Consider the following 21673-nt stretch of genomic DNA (forward strand, 5'->3'; position numbering starts at 1 on the left):
ATTTTAAGAGAGGTAAAATCTAAACACAATAAAAAAATGCTAAACCAACCAGCCAACCAAACCATCTGGAGCTGAAATTACAGATAATTTGAACACTTGGGATACGCTGAGGGAAAAAGAAGTGTGAGAAAGGTCTCATCTTGTTTGGAAGAAAAAGCAAAGGTTAAATTGTTAGTTGACAGAGAAATACAGATTGAAATAAGTGGACAAAATTTAACTACAACCACAACTATGATCAGACTTAGTAAACCATTAAAAAAAAAAGGAAAAGAACTTGGGAAGGGGGCAGGAAAAAATGTGTACTGGAGCTGGGCTGGGGTGGGGCATGGGGAGAACCACGGTTGACTGGCACAAAGCAATTAATTAGCTCATCTCATAAGAAGTAAGCTAACTGACTACAACACAAATGCTTACAACACAGTGAGACCAAGTTAGGAAAAGGTCACTCTTACAGAGAAACTGGTAAAATCAACACAAAAAAGATGAGAGTAGCCAACTGCAGAAGGGCCCCAACTTAAGAGATGGTTTCTCAATGTGCTGCCCAGTAAGATGTGGAAAAGATTAGTGTTGGGGAGGGAAGGCAAAGGCCAAATGGTGACTGCTCTGTGCAAGCCCGCGGGTGCTGATTTCAGAGGCACAATAACAGCTACCCAGACAGACCTGTTGCTGCGTGAGGCCAATTCATCCAGCTTCATGGAAACGCATCTTCGCAATATCCTATTCTCCTAGTTCCAGTTCCACACGCATCAGACAACCTCCTGAACTACAATGTGGTCTTCAGGATGGATTTACACACCAAAAGGGAATACATATTCATTTTCCTGCCAGACACAAACCTCTGCGAGTTGTGACCGATTTATAAATCAGTCCAGAGTCCTATGCAAGAGGTGATTCCCCTGAGACTATGCATCTGTGGTCAAACTGCTAAAAAAAGTCCTTGGATCCAGAGACCTGAGGACCAAATGCTGGGTTCTGGGGACACTTCTCCTTCCCCACAGCCCTGCCAAGTTGGGAAGTCCTGTTTCAGCAGCTGTCTTTGATTACTTTCTGATTGCTCTCTGTTTACTGAAAAAAACAGGAGACTATCAGAAAGATGTCGGCTACTTCTAAATTAATATATAAATTCAACACCAGCCCAGTGAAAATACTGACAACATCTCTTTAACTTGATAAAAACGATTCTCAAGTTTATGTGGAAAAATAAGCATGCAAGAACAGTGCAGGAAATTATAAAAAAGAATAAAGAAGACATAGCCAAACTGTCTAGGGTCTTTAAAAATGTCAATGTTATGAACGTTAAAAAGAAAAAAAAAGGCAAGGAAAGTAGATTAAAGGAGACTAAAACAGTATGACATCTAAATGCAATGCAACTCTTAAGTGGATCCTGATTTTAAAAACAGAAGCTGAAAAGGACATTTGGGGGATAAATTAGGGAAATTTGTATGTAGGCTATATAGAAGATAAAAGCATTCCATCAAAGTTAAAAATTTTAAGTGTGATGATGACACTGTAGTTATATAGAAGAACACGTTTTAGGAGACAAATGCTGAAATATTGAGGGTGAAGTGTAAATGAGATGGTTTCAATTTATTTTCAAAAGTTCTGCAAAAAAATAGATATACATATGTAAAGAGACAGATAAACCAAAATATTAACTGGTGAATCGAGGTAAAGATAATTGTTCATTGTTCTTTTCTTTCAAGTTTTCTGTAAGCTTAAATATTTTCATTATGAAAAGATAGAAATGCCATTTGTCTCTTACCGACTTTAAGGGAGGTAACATGGCTGCAAGCAATCCCAAAATCCTCTTCTGTGAACATTCAGCAAACACCTGCTCAGGGCTTGGAGTAACCGCCTTTTCCTCAACGGGCTTCTCAGATGATGCCTCTGAATTTTCAGCATCTGAGTTGTAAAACACCAAACTTTCAGATTTTGCCAGGGTCTATATATGTCCGAAGAGGTAAGTAAACCATGCACTGTCCCTGCGCCACTACTAGAATAAAGCTGGGACTTTAAAAATCTACTGCTGGACTCGTCTTGCTCAAGGAGGCCTATGCTCATCACTCCATTTATTTTTATTTTTTAATTTTTTTTAAGATTGGCCCTGAGCTAACATCTGTTCCCAATCTTTTTTTTTTCTCTTCTTCTCCCCAAAGACCTCCAGTATATAGCTGTTTATTCCAGTTGTAGGTCCTTCTGGTTGTGCTATGTGGGACGTGGCCTCAGTGTGGCCTGATGAGCGGTGCCATGTCCGTGCCTGGGATCTGAACCAGTGAAACTCTGGGCCACTGAAGCGGAGCACATGAACCTAACCACTCGGCCACAGGGCCGGCCCCTGATCATTCCATTTAAATGTGGAGCCTTCCCTCCCATCGCTCCCAACCCCTCTGCACTTCCCATTCCCAACCCTGCCCTTCTGTGCTCAGAGCATTTAACCACCTTTTAACAGACTGTATCACTGATATTTATTGTGTTTGTCTGTCTTTCCTTCTAGATTTTTGCTTTTTTTCAGTGAGCTATCTCAAGCACCTAGAAATGCTCCTGGAGCATAGCAGGTACCCAGTAAAAAATTTGATGAATTAATAAACTGCATGTGAACCAGGATGCTAATCCTCAAGGGAATGAACCTAGAGTGGATTTTGATGACCTGGACTGACGTGGAGCAACACTGTTTTCTGGAATGCAGAATTATACGCACTGCAGAGATGACCATCAACCCCTTCCAAGAGCTGGCCCCACCGAGAGGGCAGGATGCCAGGTGTTCACTCTTGTCTCCATCACAGAGTGGGCACATGGGAAAGCTCCTGCCTTCCTGGGCTGCCATAAAGAGGGGGCTCAGGTTTGCTGCCAGTCTCTAGCCCACAGTACTGCGATCTCTGCTCATCAGTCTTCCTAAAACACAGCTCTGACCTTGCCACTGCTATCCCCAGGCAGCAAAGTGCCACAGCGCCCTCCAGTTTCACATTCCAGTGCTCCACTCCATCCCTACACACCTGCCCAAGGGACTAACCCCTGTATTCTGGGGTTTCCCACTCTGAGGCCTTTGCTCATGTGGTTCTTTCTGCCCTGAATGCCCTTCCTCACAGCAGACCCTAGCACATTCAAGGTCCCTGTAGCCCTTCCCTTATCAGGCTTTATGTGGATGCCAATCACTGTCAACACTCACCTACACTTCTCTCTGGACAGAATCATATTCCACCTCAAATTACGGTTATCTGCTCCTTTGTCTTAAATCCTCCCAGACTGTAAGCTCCATGAGTTTACAGGGCAGGAGCTATCTGTCTATCTGTCTCACGTGGTCCCTATTTCAACCCCAGGGTAATCCCTAGCACAGTACTTGGCACATAGAAGGCACCCAGTAAATTAGGGAATAAAAAAGGTAGGAAAGGAGGCAAAGTGGAGGAAAGATGACTCTCAAAGTGTTATCAGCATCATCTGATACAGAACTGAAAAATCATGCACCCTTGGTTGCTAGCCAATTTTAAATTGTGTGCAATAAACAGATCAGCGCTGGGTATGTGTGCATTTTAAGATGAAAGAGGTCAAGGTCATGGTCAAATAGTCTTTACCTGGAAGTCCTGTAGGTGTGCTAGCATCTGCAGGTGAGTCTGAAATTTGAGTCTGGCATGAAGGATCCTTCATTAACAATACACCTTCATCTGCCTTACTTCTCTGCTTGAAATCTAAAGGAACAACTGCCTTATGAACATCTCTCTTTCCCTAAAAACAAAATAGTGAGCGCAAAAGAATTCAGCTTTCTTATAACAAAAGTTTACTCATTAATATTATAATACAATTTTTTAAATCATTGGCAAATTAGTCTTCACAGACTAAAATACTTTTGAATTCCACTAGAAAATGTCCCTCATTTCTGATAAATCTATATTCTAATTAAGACAGTAATCACTGCATCACATCCCCCCAAAAATCTTCCAAATGTCAGAGCCTGCATCACATAAGCAATGGCTCTATTACAAATCTCTAACACATTCTATTTAGCTTTTAGAAGCCAAGTATGGAAAGTTCTTCTCTTGGGAAAAAGGGAAAAAACAAACTTGGGGTTTCTTTCTGGTATACTAAATTGACTTACACTTTTAAGAATTCCATTTTGGCAAGGAGACTTGTTAAGGGGGCCCTCACTGGAGCTGAGAGGGTTTTCTGGGCTCAGGAGGCTGGCGGAGAGCTGCCCAGGCTGGTGGGGTGACAGTCCTCAGCCTGAATTTCCTCAGGAGTGACTCAGAGTCACCCAAAAATCACCTGCACTCCTTAGGCCCTCAGGGTGCTTTTCCCTGTCATCACACAGGCTTATACGTGCAATCTAGGCCACTCAGGATGTCCTCTGTGCATGGTGTCGGCAGCCTAACTCCAAGAAGTCTGGGAAGCCCAGGATGCTTTGGAGCCAAAGATGGAGCGCTGCTCAACACCACCCACTCCCGAGAAGATCCTGACATCTTCCAGTGCAGCAAACTTATCCTCCCCTCTCTGGAAACTGTGACCCTGACATCGCTCCCACCCTCAATCCCCTCAAAAGAAACAAGGGTTTATAAGACTGTACTAGGAAGGGACCAAGACTGAGAGAGTTACTTGCCTTGTTAAAAATGTACCCTCTGAAAAGACTTTCAACACCATACTCTCTGTACCATGTGGCACTTTGTGAGGACAATATAATTCCAACGTTCTGGCTAATAACTTTAGCTTGATCTTCTTTCCTGGTTTAACAGGGCTCCAAAGAGCTACTGCTGTTGCACCACGTGACACCCAGGGGCCTCAGTGCTGGCCTGAGGCTGTTGTACACAGAATCCCCTAGATGATGCCCCTGGCTAAGGTTGGTTTCTCAGTTGTATAAAATGAAAAGTGTCTCTACTCACTGGAGGGAGAGAGGGCAGTTACCCTTAATAGGGCCTGGGATTGCTAGAAGCACGTGAGTTCAAAAACAAGCAATTTGTATTCAGGGCCCAAATGGGATGTGGTCCTTAGGGCCATCATAGTGGGGACAGTGCTGGAAACTGCAGCTTTGCTAGAAGACCAAGAGACTGAGCCAGAGGCAGGATACCCTGGGAGCACCCAGCTGCTGATGACAAGGGGACCCAAAAGGTGGGGACACTTCAGAAATAAAAATAATGCCCTGGGCGCTACTGGAAAAAGGCCAATTCCAGTCCCTAGGCAGGAAAAGCCCAAGACAAGCCTGAAACATCTTTTTGTATCAAAAATTAAGGAAGTACTCAAAGAATAATGGAGACATATCAAAGGACACAAAAGCCACCTGGAAGGAGCTCCCATTGGCCAAACATGGGATGATTTGAGCACCTAAATAAATACTGAAAAGTAATAGATTTTAATCCATTGAACAAAAAAAATCTGAGTCCATTCTGATAAATATAAATGAATAAGTACATAAAAGGGGAGGACAGTGCTTACAGGCAGCATGTTAAAGATTCTAGGAGCTCACGAGAAGATACGAATATTCCTAGGCTCAAAGGTGAAGATTACTGACTTATCCTGTCTCTGCTGATAAGGTTCTCTCTGCCCCACAGAATCCACGGGTGGTTAAAGTGCTGCCTGGAGAAGGGGTCCTGTGATCAACAATGTTGACACCTCAGAGACAGGCTTGAAGATTGCTATGCCACCTGTCTTGTGCTGACTCTGCCTGAATGAAGCTAGTAGAATTTTCAAGTTTTCGCTAGCCATCTTTGCTTTTGTCTTCCTCTAAACGACAGCAGGATCCCGGTGAGCTAGAATCACCAAATAGGGGATCCTTGAACTAGTTAACATGATGGAGATAAAGGACAGAAACACTAGCAGCTCCTGAGGCAGTCAGGGGCACTGACAGTATAAACTCAAGCTTTGGAGGCAGCATCACAGAAGCGATGCTGTGCTCTGCCACAAGACAGTCTTTAATGTCACTATCATGGGGTATGACTGGATCCAGACAGGCTCTTCTACTTATACAAATATATGTTGAGGGGGAGCAGAATACATGACCCCAAAATGTGCCAGTTTGGCACGCAGATTATTTCAAGCTGAAGGTTATCAGGACTCAGCAGACTCAAGACAAACTTCTACCTTTCCCTCAACTGCCTAAAAGAATTTAGATCGGCAGCCTGACCCAGACAGAGCGCTATTACCAGAGACAAGCTCTTATCTGCAAACCCTGTCTGCATGGCAGGACAAACAGCTGATTACCTAACATCTGCTCCTCTGATCACCCTGTGAACTGCCCTCCTCCCCTTGGAAGCCCCAGGCCCCTGTCCCATTCCTCAGCTCAGGCTGGCATGTAAGCCTCAACTGTCTGGCTTATCCTTGGGTCTCATATTTTTATGGGGCTAACCTACTTACATAATTAAATTTGTTTTTCTCATGTTAATCTGTTTTACATTGATTTGATTATTAGATCAGCCAAAGAACCTAGAAGGGTAAAAGGAAAATTCCTCCTCCCCAACAATGTGAACTACTACGTGTACTTGGTAAATAGTAAGCACTTAGTATCACGTATTTGTTGGCTGAATATAACAGCTACTCAGATAGTGTTCACCATGGGCCAGGAACTAATCTCTTCAGGTGCATAATCCTGTTCAATCCTTATAAAAACCACCAGGAGGCAGGTAAAAGGAGTAGTTAACACAGATATGGAACTTGCGACATACAATGTTTTAAGCACTTTACATACATTAATTCAATGTGTGTAATATATGTAACTCCTCACAACAACCCTATGGAACAGGTATTATTATTATCACCCCTATCTTACAGATGAGAAAACTGAAGTGAAGAGACTGTAGTAACACGCCCAAGGCCTGACAGAGCAGGGATGTGAACCCAGGCAACCTGGGTCAAGAGTCTGTGCCCTTAACCTCTCCGCTCTGCTCTCCTGTGTGACGGGCTCTCTGAGTTCAGCCTGGGATTCTGCCCAGTCGAGACTGTTATTTACATTGCAGTGCACAAAACGGTCTGTGTCTGACGGCTCCTCTGCAACCTCGACAGCTTTCTTCTCTAGCTGCTCCTCTGATGTTCCAGTGGGCACAGTGACTGACAGGGCCTGGTTTTCTGGGGTAGAGTCACCATCTGGCAACACACCAAGAAGAGCTAGAGCTTTCAGACCTACATGGGAAGCAAATAAGAGAACGGTGAAAAGTTTTCTAAGAAGGGTTATTTCCTGCAAATTCCATAAATCACTTTGCTACTATGTGGAAATAGACGGCTGAGTCCTCCACAAATCAACCTGAAGATTACTCAATACAAATCCCCTGGCGACCCAAATCTCTCAGTGCGTGATTTCAGACCCCAAAAGTCTGGATAGGAGGGAGACCTACACTTTATGAACAAGAGAAGACAAAAGATACAACAGAACTGTCTAGTCAGAAAATCAGTAACATTAAAATTTGACAGTAGCCCCACACAACTGGATTTCTAAATCCCCACCGACAAACAGATCACAAAATAGCTCTTAAGCACTGGCATCATGCACCTGCTACCTAACACAGGTCTGACTTCCCCAACGCTTACCAGAACGGGGAGGCCCTTATTCTGAAAGAAACGGAAATGTCCCAGACAGTCAGCACACAAGCTCTTTTCTCCTTAGCACCCCTCAGTAAAGTCAAAATCATCTAGGTATTTTATTAGTCAAACTCTTTTAGTTATAAATAGCTCTCACCTAGAATACAGTTGTGTGGGAGTAGATTTGCACCCCAGGTTTAAAAAGGCTGAATTCCTTTGGCAATGTTAAGTCTGTTAGATTCAAATATTACACACTTTATCTACAGACATCAAGAGTTTTAATTATTAATATTTTTTATATCCTCATGTAAATATTTTAGGGAAACTAAAGCTACTTTAATTTCTCTCAAATGCATTTGGGAATTTAACATTAAGTTCCACACTGGGGTGAGCACCTCTTATGGAAAACTGGATTTTGCTGCCTCTAAAGCAAGCACGGTATTTCACTTTTGCTGGGGCTTTTCATTCCCAAGCAGCTGGGGGTCGGTTTGGTTTCTGTGCATGAGGAACAATTACCCTTTCCCTGGTGAGCCTTCATCAGACAGTCCCCGACAAGCTGCATGCACTGGCTCCGCAGGGTGGTGGCACTGCTGCGGGCCTGGGGATCCAGCTTCTCGCCGTCCACGTCCTCTGCGCTGGCCAGGTGGGCACTATAGAGAGCCAGGGCAGCAAAAAGCAGCCAGGCGTAGTTGTGAATGTAGGGCTGGATGAGCCTCTGCCGGTCACTGATCCGGATGGTCACCATCGGATGGGCTGTGATGCTGTGCGTAGGCAAATGGCTGCAAAGGCAAGACATTTTTAAGGCCTACAAGCCTTTCTGAGGCTCCAAAAGGCAGAACAGGGCCTCAGGGGAGTGCATGTATGGTCAGGACCAGGCATTAGTTACCTCTAAGGCTGTGGCTATTGAAAATTTAAAGAGATGTTTGGGCCCTTTCCCCAGAGAAATGAAGAAACACAAACCTTGCTGATACCATTTCAGGATTTCACAACCCCCAGAAGACTGTCTATGGAAACCAGGTGATATGAGAATTCCTTATTGTGAAATTCTGCAGGGTGTGGTAAGAGCACTTTGGTAATATGAGAAAACATCCATGATTTTTAGAGTTGGATATAAAGTATGTAGGAAGGAAATGATTTTAGATCTGTAAGTTGCTTTTTAAAAAAGCAAAACAAAAGAAAAGCACACAGCAAAATCTTCCTAACTGTTGAATCCGGGTAATGGGTATATGTGGAGAGTCACTGCACCAGTCTGTTTACTCGTGGGTGTGTTTGAAATTTTTTATAATAAAAATCCTTTTTAAAAAAAGAAGCCCCCTTTTAAAGCAAAGGAATACATGAAGAAAAGGCTACAGGGCCAGAGGTCATGTGAGACATACCCATAGGAATATTTCTTTGCTGCATAGCATCCATAGCAAAGATCAAAGTCATCGCACACATTGCAATTCATCCTCCGGCCTATGATCAAACCCTGGCAGTGGTCACAGGTAAACTCCATGTTGACCATTTCATGGTCATCTCCGTGGCCCTCAGGCTTCACCCCACCTGGGAGAAAAATAGCAGTGTGAGGTGAACTGGGCGAAGGGCTCACAGAAGGGCTAGTTTCCAAATCCAAACCAACCCCAGAAGCAAGGCTGTTCCCAATTTATTGCTAAGGACATCGGGGGCCACAGCAGAGCAAGCCCAGGGACAGAGGAGCAGAGAAGTGAGCATCTGTAGTATGTTAGACAGACATGCTCAAGTGTCTGTCCAGCTAAGTGATGGGTGGAGAGAGGTGGGGTCCAGATTGTGGGACCGTGAGATACTGGGCTAAGGAACGTGAATGAGTCTACAGACAATGGGGAAGGTTCTTCAAGCAGGGTACTAACACGATGAGAGCTATGCTAGAGGAAGGTGGTTCTCTGTAAGAGTTTCCTTTAGGAAATCAGTCACAGCAGTGACAAGTAGATTAGTACATCTAATCCACATCTTCAGGAGACCAGGGCATTCTGCCCAGTAGTTCTGAGCATATGAACGATATTCTCAGCACAAAACTTCTTAGCAATGGTACCGTGGACTGACCCCCCCCCCTCCAACCCTTTTCCAAGGCACACAGAGTCTGAACAACTAGATCACCAAGTCCCGTCATGACCACCGTTTGGCAAAAGTCCACATGCTAATTTGTGAGCTGGCTCCCATGACCTCTCCTCTGACAAACATTAAGCATCTATTGTGTATTCCTGTTAACAAGCATTGAGGAGTGATCAGGCTTTTGCTCTTACTTTTTCATTCCAGAATCACAGATGAAAACAGACTTCATAACCCCAGACCCAGTGAGTGAGAAAGAATGTTAGTCACAGAAGAGACTGACGCTCTGGTCTCCTCATGCTAAGTCCCGTGGGTCTCCGAGCCCTGTAACGGACTCTGCTAAATGCTCCTCATGTCTGACCCGCTTCTGTTCCCACTGCCATGAACCTAGTCCAGGCACTAATCCACTTGTCACCACTGTGACTGATTTCCTAAGGGAAACTCTTACAGAGAACCACCTTCCTCTAGCATAGCTCTCATCGTGTTAGTACCCTGCTTGAAGAACCTTCCCCATTGTCTGTAGACTCATTCACGTTCCTTAGCCCAGTATCTCACGGTCCCACAATCTGGACCCCACCTCTCTTCACCCATCACTTAGCTGGACAGACACTTGAGCATGTCTGTCTAACATACTACAGATGCTCACTCCTCTGTCTCTGGACTTGCTCTGCTTTGGATGGTGACGCACTCTTCAATGTTTCCTTCAATCATCCTATTCTAATTTTCTTCAAAGACCGACTCACATCCTACCTCCTCCACAAGCCTTCCCTGCAACAGTGATGGCTACTACTTCAGAGCTTTTCTAGAATAATCTGTACTGCTCATCTGTAACTCAGCATGTACACTCTTTACTGGAATATACATTTTGTGGACATGTCCAGTCTCCTGCTAAGACTGTAAATGCTTCAAGGACAGGGGCTGTATCTTTTACAACTGGACCATGCACATGAAGAACAATCAACTGCTCACTACTGTTGATCTGCTTTACCTCAGCACCTACGAGTCAACAGTATTCAAGAATTCTGAAGTTTGCTGTGCGTGTGTGTGTGTATTACTACCTGTAAATACTGCATGATTCACAAGGAAAATAATTTCTTGGAAACTCAAATGAAGGTACATTCATTGGTCCTGAGTGTTTATCAAGTGTCTACACCCAGCACAATGGAAGATGGAAGCATGTCAGATAACAGAGCTCTGGAGCTTATTATCCAGTTGGGGAGACATGGCTCATATTTGCCAACAAATCAGAGAATACCACTGAGCAGTATTTTTATGTAATACAATGGGAGTTTAAAAAATGACAAGATCATAGAAAATAGAAATGATTATTACTTTTGGGTATGGCATACTCAGACCATGAAATTTACCTAAGAAGCAAGTTTTGCAGAGATCCATGTCACTGCACTGCAGACACCGGTAGCGATGCCAGGGGGCAATCTCATCACATCCATCACAAGAGATGTCCACGTTCAACAGGTCACAGTAGCGAGCAATAAACATGTGCATCTGTAAGGTGAAATCGGCACAATTAACCAACAGATTTTCTTTCTTTCTTTTTCTTTTTTTTTTGAGGAAGATTAGCCCTGAGCTAACTACTGCCAATCCTCCTCTTTCTGCTGAGGAAGACTGGCCCTGAGCTAACATCCATGCCCATCTTCCTCTACTTCATACATGGGACACCTACCACAGCATGGCTTTTTGCCAATCAGTGCCACGTTTGCACCCGGGATCCAAACCGGCAAACCCCGGGCCACCGAAAAGTGGGACATGCGAACTTAACCACTGCGCCACTGGGCTGGCCCCCCAACAGATTTTCTGATGTGGCCACTATTCATTAATCAAGCCATCACTCAATGGGTACTTAATTTATTCCAGGCATTGTACTAGGTGCTAGGCTTAGACGATAAAGGAGCTTAGTGGCTAGTTTGGAATTCCCAAGTAAACAGCTGACACCATACAGTATGACAAGGGCTTTAAGAGGCAAATTCAGGAGGCTTAGAGAATACAGAAGAGGGATATCAGTGGGTGTTAGGAAAGTCATGGAGGTTTTCGAAGGGAAATAATTCCTCCCTGAGACCTGAGGGACAAAGAGGTATTAGCTGGGTAGAGGTAAGGGTGTGGGCATGCCAGCTTAAAGCAAAGGCAAGCTGTACAGGAGGCAAAAAGGAGATGATGGTTTGTGAAACTGGCAATAATTCAATATGTAGAACACAGTACGGGGGATAAGCAAATAAAGTTAGAAAGGTTAAACCACAGAGCGTCTAAAATAATCGTCTAAGGAGTCACCAACTGTTTTTAAGCAGAAGAGTAATGTGATCAGATTTGAGCATTCTAAAGCTTCCTCTGGTTACTGAGTGACGAGTGCACTGCAGGGGGCAAGACCAGAGTCAGGAAGCCTAACCAGGAGAGAAGCTGTTAAAGTAACCCGTGACAGATGACGAGGGCTGGAACGAGCAGCACACGAGACGGCGAAAGTCGGGGAGATTTGAGAGGTGTTAGGAGGCACAAGTGAAGAATCTTGGGACTGACTGGGTATGGGGGTCAGTAAAAGCGAAAGGTCAGGAACAACATCCAGATCTCTGGCTTGGGTGCTTGGTTGGACAAAGGTAGCATTCGCGGATACAGGAAACACTGCATAAGAAGCACTGTTTGCTGGCACTTAGAAAAGTTTTCTGGGGAGATAGTCCTCAGGGCACCGCTTCATGAGCAAACCAATTGTTTTACTGAAAAGTACCTGAAGACTTACAGTACAGTTTATGTTTATGGCCTGGAAATAGGGAAATAAATCACTAAGTCATCAAACAGTAGTAGATCAGAGCAAATATGCCCAGTTACTTTAGAACTACAGAATGGCTCCCAGTAAGATATTAAGATACAAGACAGAAAAATCGCAAAGGCCAAGTTGGTATGCTCCATCCAAGCACCACAGAGGCGCTGGAGGAGCAAAGTAACTGGCACATAGTAGGCACACAATACTAAGAAAACAATGAATCTGAGGCAGCAGATGCCTGGCACAATGTGGCGGTGACAGATAAATACCTAACGTGGAGATGGACATGGCAGGCTGGCTGAGCCTGAAGCCTTTACACATTTGAATCACGTAATTGACTCTGTGTACATGTGGCTGCTTCCATGCTCACCAGACAACCTTCTGATTGAAACGTGGCTTCCCATGCTGCTGCTTGCCTACAGGAAAAGAATGTGTTGCACCAAGGACACCAGAGCCCAGGGCCTTCAGCAATTCTATTTCTCACTGTAAATTAATAAAGTGGCATCTAATATTATACTTCAGCCTCATGAGCCAATTTTCTGTGAGTCTAGTTCTATGGGAGGGAGCCATTCTCTGAGTGTGGTCAAGTCAGGATTCAGGACCCCTCAGGTTAAACACCAGACTCAGCAACAGCTGACTCCCTAAGGTGCTGTCTGCCACCTGCAGCCCTCTCGGGAGACAACCTGCTGGCAGCACCCCACCCCAGGCAGCCTGTCCTCTCCAAACTCCTAGCAAATCACTTCCGATTACTCTAGTTGAGAGGTCTTACTTTCCTCTGCTTCTCTGGATCTTCCTGGGCTATTTTTTCATACCAAGCCTCAAACATGCCATCCTGACACTCATCCATCCATTCTGAATTCTGCTTCGCATCAGCAAGCTCATCTTCTTCACTCCATTGGCTGAAAGAAGGACATAAAGAGAGAAAAGCATGCCTCTCCCAATAATCAAGGAAAGCGCCGGTTAGCAGACTCTGTCCTATGGGTCTAATATGTGGGGCATTTTTAAATTTCTGAGAGGAAGAGGTCAATTTGGTTTTCAAAGCCCCAGGACGTTTGATAGATATATACCAGTGAAAAGGGAGAAGCCCTTTCTGGAGCAGACTACGATGGGTGAGGAATTAGAGCTTGAAAGGTTGTACCTACACGGCATAATTCCTCTCGACAACCATTTGCGGTGAACCTACTATGTGCCAGGCACTGGAGCCAAATAAAGTGATTTTCTTTTAAAGTCTGATTTGGACACGCTTAGCATACCCTAGTGGTATCAGCATGAGAAAGGAGAGACCCAGGTGCTTTGGCTCTCCCATTAGCTGCCGTAAGACCTTGACACAGCACTCAGCCTTGGTCCTCAGTTTCCTCATTTCAAAGTTTCATATAGATAATCTCGTGGACTCCTCTTAGATGCAAAATTGTAAATTTCCATAATTGCAGTTTATAGTTTGTTTTAGCAACCAGAATTTTTAAAATGAAAGGATTTGCTTGACAGCAAATGCAAAATATTTACCAACCAACAAATGTAGATATGTTCACTCATAAATCCCAACAAACTGACTTTAGGCCTACTCACACTTAGCTTTGGGCTAGGTGCTCTGAGGGACTGGTAGTGAAGGATGCGGCCCCATCCCCAAGGACTATATCATGCAGGGGCAGGCAAAGCTTCAAACAACAAGCAGACTGACAGCTAAAGAGCTGGCATGTGGATGCCCCACCACACCTTCCCCATTGTTGTCTCCCCTCTCTCTGCAAGACAGCCCTCTGACAGCAGGGCAATGGCTGAGGTTTGGTAAACAAGGAGACAGCCTTAATTCTTCTCTTTTCCCCAGAATATCTCTTCTGAGAGAGTGAAAACTGTCCCAACGTTGACTCATTCATTTATTTCCTCTTAATTCTCTCTCCTCTTGCTTTTCACCTCCCATTCTCTTCTTTCTTTTCTACAGACATGAGTGGACTTGAGTAGGGTGGAGAGACACTCATTAAAAGTGGAAAGAAAAAAAACACTTCACGTACTATTTTTTTCTCATACCTTAATTCCTTATAATGTACATGAGATTATAGTATCTAAAAATCACACATAAATTACAACAAAAAAATAAAGAAAAGAATTCTCCAATTCAACAAAGTACAGTAGGATCTCCAAAAATGTAGGGGGTCTTCACTTTCCCTGTTTACAACACCACCACCACCAACTTACATACACCACCATGCACCAGACTCTGTTTTCAACATTGACAAACAGAACTCATTTGTTCTTCACAACGATCCTGTGAGGTGGGTACCATTATTATCTGCAGCTCTAAAGATGAGGAAACTGAGGCACGGAGGGATTAAATAAACTGCCCAAGGTCACCCAGCTAGTATGTGGCAAAGCCAGGATATTACACATAGAGTCTAGCTCCAGAGCCTGCGCTCTGAACCCCTAGGCCATGATGACTGGATCTCATAATCTACTTTAGGGACTGCAGCATGCAGGACTGTGTTCTTACCTGATCACACTGTCATGGACACTTATATTCTCTTGTGACATTTTCATGAGGAGATCTGGTAACTGAATGTCAACAAAGAAGGCAAGATCACTGGGTTCCCAGCCCATATCCAAAAGATGAAGCAGGGCTGTCTGAACACAGGATAAGGCAGGCAGCAAGGACCTAAAGAGGCCATGAAGGTGAAAATTATCAAAGCTGCCCGTCACCAATGGAGACAAGAGAAACAAGACATGTCAGTCAGAGACCTGGTCTGTTTGTAAGTGGAAAGCAGAAGCAAACTCCAGATGGCTGGTTTGGGTTCCTTATAATCCCTTTCAAATTTCTCATACTCCATACAAACCCTCTTCAAAGGACAGCTTAAGCAAAAGAGTTCTGAAAGAGTAAAGTAAGGTTTCTATCCTGCCAGAACTACCATAGGGCACATCGCCTCCTGATAAATAGCAAGATCAGGGCCGTCCCAAATTAGTCCAGGTCATGAAACTTAGACATAGAACAGAACCATCTGATTCAAGGTTTACGTCTAAACCACCTACTATGGAGGAGACTGGGGAACGGCTTTATACTCTAGTTTTAAAACTGTGCCCAACAGATCAAAAACAGAAAATAAGAGGTTACCAATTCTTAGATAAACCAAGACCCAACCCCTTTAGAAAACTGTACACACCATACAGAAAAAAGGCTGGGAGACAATATACTAATAAATTAACATTAGCAATTAGCTCTAGAAGGTAAGATTAGGAGTTATTTTTATTCTACTCCTTGTACTTTTCTATATTTTCAATATTGAACACGCATTTCTTTTAAAATCAGAAAAAACAGAAATAATTTTTTCTCTAGAAATTATAAAGTTATCCAGTACCTGTCATTTATGCTACTAAATCCTTTAATTGCTTTGACCAAAAACAGAACAAATTGATAGTAAGTGTCTCGAATTTCTTTGTGTAGATCTGCACCACAGGCCTCCAAGTGTCCAAAATAACTAGAAACAGAGGAAATCATCGATCACTTAATTGCTAGAACATCATTAACTTAATCATCATTATTCCTTACATGAAAAAGAGCCAAGAAGCAGCGAGCTGAACGAAGTAGAGCAGAAACTTAAGTAAATACAAATATAATGACTGCAGAAAGCAGTGGATAAAACAGCAAATGAGTCTGTCTGCCTGACAAGAGGGCTGCCCACCAGGAGTATGGAGATGACAATTATTTATCTTTCTTTGTTAATATAAACAAATATAAACCCCTTTGAGCACTACCTGAGTGCCAGATACTGAGTAAAGTATTCTTCCAAAATTACCTCAATTGATCTTCTCCACACAGGCATGCCCACCCCTCTGCTGCCTTTCATTGATGACTTCAGCACCAAGTTGTCTTTTCTACCTTGATAAACTCATCACCTTGGAGACTTCAACATCCATGGGAATGATGCCCCAGTTCCTGTCTCCAGATTCTCTGCTATCCTCACCTCCAGTGATCTTCTCCTGCATCCCCTTAGCCATCCTAGTCTGATAGTTATTTCCTTGACCTTGTCATCACAGTAATGGCATTACCTCTGAAATCCTGACTTCAGAGCATCCTACTCTGACCACGACCTCACACCCTGCTCACCTACTCTCAGACTCCCACAACAGACTTTCAATCCCAATGAGCCCCAACCCACGACGCTGCCTCTTGTTCACTATCTACTACTCTCGCCACACCTTCTCTTTGCTCCATACTCAGCTTAGATTCCATGGCCAAGCACCATAATCACACCTTAGCAAGGACCAACTCCCTTGCTGCTTTCTCCCTCCACATACATGCCTGAGAAATCTTAAACCTGTACCAAAACAGCTAAGTGTTGATGGAGGAAACACCATACGACCAAGCTGACTAGTATCACTTTAAATTCACAACCATAATTCTCAAACAAGCACTCAAAATTCTCAGGCAACCAGATCAGCTTTCTCAATTTTCATTATTATTTAAACCTTCTTGCCTCTCCTTAAACTGCCACTATTTCCTCCTAAACCTTCATTTTTAGCTGATGACTAGTCTTCATATTTCATTTTTAAGAAATAGAAATGATCACACAAGAATTCCCTCATATTTGCACCACCAAACCTACCAACCATCTTGCATCTCTATCCACACTCTTTCCTCTTGCTACCACAGAGAGTCTCCTGGCTCTGTCAAAGGCCACCTTCCCTACTTATCCACCTGCTACTGCAACTGATCACTCTCTTCTGGGATCACATTTTCCTCATTACTATGAGGATACAAATATACTCTAATTATCTCTTAAAAACCCTCAGTTGATCCCACCTCCCCTCTAATTACTGCCCTATTCTTCTGCTCCCCTTTAAGGCCAAATTTCTTAAAATAATTGTTTATAGTCTCTCTCTCCATTTAATTACTACCCCAATTCACTTCTCAATCCAGTCCAATTGGGCTTTTGGCCCCATGGCTCCAGTGAGACTGTCGTCAAATCCAACGTGTTCTTATCTCATACATCCTCTTGCATCAGCATTTGACCCAACTAACCATTCCCATCTGAGATACATTCTTCTCTTGGCTTCTAAGACATCACCATCCTCTGCTTTTCACCCTTGATGGCCACTCTTTCCTGATCTCCTTAGCTGATTCCTCCTCCTCTGCCTGACTTCTAAATAAAGAAATGCCCCTAAGGTTCAGTCCTGAGCCGCCTTCTTGTCCATCTCTGCACTCTTTCTAGGAGGTCTCACAGCTTTAAGCGCCATCTATATACTGACAGCATCCAAATTGTATCCCTCAGGTCCAGCCCTGTGGCCAAGTAGTTAAGTTCATGCGCTCCCTTCGGCAGCCCAGGGTTTCGCTGGTTCGGATCCTGGGTGCGGACATGGCACTGCTCATCAGGCCATGCTGAGGCGGCGTCCTACATGCCACAGCTAGAAGCACCCACAACTAAAAATATACAACTATGTACCGGGGGGCTTTGGGGAGAAAAAGGAAAAATAAAATCTTAAAAAAAAAATTGTATCCCTAGTCTGGCTTCTTTCCAGAACTTTACACTCTTACCTGTTTTCTTGCTATCTTTACTTGGATGTGAAAGAAGCAGTTCAAATTTAATGTGATCAAAACAAAACTTTTGATTTTTGCTCCAATATCTTTCTTCCATACTCTTCCCCTCAGTAAAATGCAGTATTATCCACACGACTGCTTAAGCCAAAATCCTAAGAGCTTCTCTCCCCGTGATTCCTTTCATTCACCTACTACATCTAATCCATCAATAAGTCCTGACAATTCTACCTCCAAAATATGTCCTGAATCTCACCCTTTTCTCTCCATCTCCAGTGCTATTCCCTAGTCCAACCACCACCATCTCTTGCCTGGACTACTGGCACAGTCTCCTAACTGCTTTTCCTACTGTCACTCTTTTTCGTAGTAGCCAGAAGTACCTTTTATAAATATAAATCACTGTGGTCCTCCTGGGCTTAAAGTCCTCCAGGGGCTTCCTGTCTACAACTCAGTATGAAACCCACATAGCTTAACTTGTATCCAACAAAGCTTTCTATGATATGGGCCCTCCCTAGTTTTCTGGCCATGTCTCCTCCCATTCCTCCTCATTCAGGCACACTGGCCTTCCTTCTGTTCCTCGGGCTAGCCTCCCACCCTAGCCTCACAGCTATTCCTTCTGTCTTAGTGCTCTCCCCCCGATCTCGGCTGGTCACTCATTTCTTAGTTTACGTGTCATCTCCTCAGCTGGTCTTCCCTGACCACTCAAACTAGGTCACTCGGTATGAAAATCACCACATAGCAATATCACTATCTGATATATACAATTCTTACTGTCTGTTTCTCCTCAATAGAATACAAGCTCCTTTAGAGCAAGGATCTTGTCTGTCATGTCCATGGCTGTATATACAACACCTAGAACTGTGCCTGGCATAGTCAACACGCTGAAAATACTTATTGAGTGGCTGTCAGAACAACCTTGCGCGGTGCTTAAATTAAGGTCATTACTGTAAATGAGCATTAAATTTAGCTCATAGCTTCCAGGAGCCTAATGATGAGTATGGGCATATGGGGAATACAATCCTTACTGTCTGGGAAGATAAAGCTGATAAACTCATCACGAGGAATGAACAAGTTCCTGGTATTTACTTACTAAAAGGACAGAACCCTTTTTCCCTTAGGATGAAAGAATGAATTGACCAAAAATGTAAATTTGTATCCTATATGGAAATAACAGAGTTATTAATTAGGGAAGACAATTAGGATTTCTTTAAAATGAGCCCTGCTTGTTTTCCTTGCAGGCTTGTATTTGTACTTACTTGGTAAACTCTTTCTGGCAGGTCAGCAGTTCCAACAGGAAAAGTATATAAGGCGGATGGAAGCAGTGAGGCTGTCCTAGGGATTCGGCACAGTACTGAATTATCCTCAGCACTTCGAGGATGCTCCGGGCTTGGGCTTTCCTCAAGGAAAGAACCTTTACAACACTGGAGACAGAACTCAAGTCAGGAACACTCAGAAAACTCTTGAGCTGGGGCAGAAAGAAAACATACACCCACCCAAGTTCTGACGCCATAGTAATAAAAAAAGAAATACTACTGTGAGGTATCAGAAATATCATTCAGGAAGGATATCAATACCTGCTTGCTACTTTTAGTCATTACTCAGCAGCATCACAAATCAGTTCATACCAACTGTTCAGAAGCCAAACAACTCAGATTAAAAAATTAATTAATTAAAAAGGAACTTTAATATCTTTACTCCCCCTTAGAGACAAAGACTTAATTCTTAGGACAGGAAATTAAAACATGCAATCCTTCCAGAGATGTAGGCTCACTGACAAATAATTTTGTCATAAAATATCAAATCCTAAATTTCTCCCTGGGTTAAAATATGATAAACTTATGAGTTGTAGCTACCAAAAGAGATGTTTCTTTCTTTATCCCAACAGTAACTTACTGAGTTATAATTTACAAACAGTATAATGCACAAATCTTAAGTGAAAAAAATCCTTCTTTAAAAGAAAAAAAACAATCACCAAATTTTTTTCTTGAACATTCTAAAACAAATCTTAATATATCCTTCAAGTATTATTTGCTCATTTTTAACATGAACTTCAAGTCTTTGACTAGACTGGGTTCCTACAGCTTGAAAAAAGAAAGTGCCAGGAAGGTAACGCCCGGCTCACCTCTCGTGGGAGAGTGACTGATCTTTAATGAAGTCCATGACATCCTTCAGCACAGGGTATTTCTCTTTCACTGTGGGCACTGGTCTGGCCTCCTCCATCGACCGGAAGGAGAGCAGCCGGAGTCGCCCTCGCGTGAACGGAGGCCTCCGGGTAGGAGTGGAAGGTGACGAGGGCTCTTCGGCTGTGGCAGAGGACACTTCTGCGGCAAGAGGGCCACTACTAGGTGGCAGCTTTGGATGGACATCCAAGCCAGGACTCCTGTCTCCTGCAGCAGGGGTCACTGCTTCAGTGGGAGATGCTGAGGCTTGGAAGTGTTCTTCCACCACGGAGCTTGTCCTCTGGCGCTTATCGAGAGGCTGCAGGTGATCGCTTTCATCTAAAGTCACCAACTTGTCACAGCTTTCTTTCGAACTTACACCCATGGGCAAAAATTTTAGTAAAAGAAGACTCTTCTGAATACACTCTTTTGCTAAATGCAAAAAGCAAGAAGATAATGAAAAAAAGTCAAAATCAAACTTACTGCCTACTTTTGGAGAGAAAATAATCTATTTAAACTATATAATTTAGGATGAGAAATACCTCCATTAATACAATGATATACACATCTACTGACAGAATGGAATCAAATTTTATCTCATTATACAAATCAAAATCTCCCTAGCACCATCAGCACACTTAAAAAGTTTTATTGTGGACACGTTCAAACACATACAGGGAGAACAGTATAAGGACCCCTCCATGTACCCCTGACCCAGCTTCAACAGTTATCAACCCAAGACCAGACTTGTTTCACCCTCACAGTAGTATTTCTTTTTTTATTACTATGGCGTCAGAACTTGGGTGGGTGTATGTTTTCTTTCTGCCCCAGCTCAAGAGTTTTCTGAGTGTTCCTGACTTGAGTTCTGTCTCCAGTGTTGTAAAGGTTCTTTCCTTGAGGAAAGCCCAAGCCCGGAGCATCCTCACCCACTCCCCACTCCCTGCACTATTTCCACGCAGATCACAAGCATCACATTTTTTCAACTGTAAAAACTTCAGTATATTTCTCTAAAAAAATAAGAGTTTTAAAACATAACCATGATATCATTAAAAAATTATAGCAATTCCTAACTTCACTGAATATTCAGTGTGAGCATACTTTGAAAACATAGTAAGATATAGTTAAAAAAAGGACTTGATGTCTCCTAAGAGAAGCAGTTAGAAAGGTGCTCCATTTGGATCATGTTAATAAACAATTGTTCCTCTCTGGCATTTTTCTATTTGTGCTATATCCTTGGAAATACATTTAGCACCTGTGTTACCTTCCTAGGTCAACAGTGTCAATTCAAATAATCTAGAAGATGGGTTGCTGGTTTTCTGTCAAACAGAAACAAGGCACAGTCATGACAGTCATGTCGGCACACTCACCCAGGCTCTCAGGGTTGGCCTCAGCAGCTTCTGACCCGAGTTTTTCTTCTGCCTCGTTCCCCAGGCTCATCAGGGACTTCTGCTTCATCTCTAACTGGGGGGAAGATTTGAGCCACACAGTTACGCTGTCCAGACAGGGCAGCAAGGGCAGCCACAGAAAACTACTTCAAAAGCACACAGCACTGAGATCATGGAGAACTTTATGGTATCGTCCAGCTGTTGCGGACACAAGGTTGAGCTGTTTTTGTTTGTCCTAGGAGTACTCCAGCCTTTGAAGCTGTCTAAAGGTGTACTTGCAAAA

At 43.4% G+C, this 21673-nt stretch overlaps 1 protein-coding gene across 3 annotated transcripts in view; it reads right to left on the reverse strand.

Annotated features, from left to right (window-relative positions):
- Positions 1-21673, reverse strand: part of ZZEF1 (zinc finger ZZ-type and EF-hand domain containing 1) — a 112725-nt gene that overhangs the window by 32626 nt on the left and 58426 nt on the right. For 2 of the 3 annotated variants that reach the window (XM_023653285.2, XM_070227910.1), the window contains exons 28-39: positions 21373-21466; positions 19969-20437; positions 19103-19267; positions 15670-15789; positions 14811-14972; positions 13098-13227; positions 10926-11064; positions 8871-9036; positions 8011-8273; positions 6749-7098; positions 3570-3720; positions 1763-1902 (exon numbers count right to left, since the gene is read on the reverse strand). In XM_023653285.2, coding sequence (XP_023509053.2) covers positions 1763-1902; positions 3570-3720; positions 6749-7098; positions 8011-8273; positions 8871-9036; positions 10926-11064; positions 13098-13227; positions 14811-14972; positions 15670-15789; positions 19103-19267; positions 19969-20437; positions 21373-21466 — 2349 coding nt within the window. The remainder of the gene's footprint in view (positions 1-1762; positions 1903-3569; positions 3721-6748; positions 7099-8010; positions 8274-8870; positions 9037-10925; positions 11065-13097; positions 13228-14810; positions 14973-15669; positions 15790-19102; positions 19268-19968; positions 20438-21372; positions 21467-21673) is intronic. The other variant, XM_023653286.2, reaches the window with a different exon arrangement.

Source organism: Equus caballus, chromosome 11 (genome assembly GCF_041296265.1).
Source record: "Equus caballus isolate H_3958 breed thoroughbred chromosome 11, TB-T2T, whole genome shotgun sequence".
Taxonomy (NCBI): Eukaryota; Metazoa; Chordata; class Mammalia; order Perissodactyla; family Equidae; genus Equus; species Equus caballus.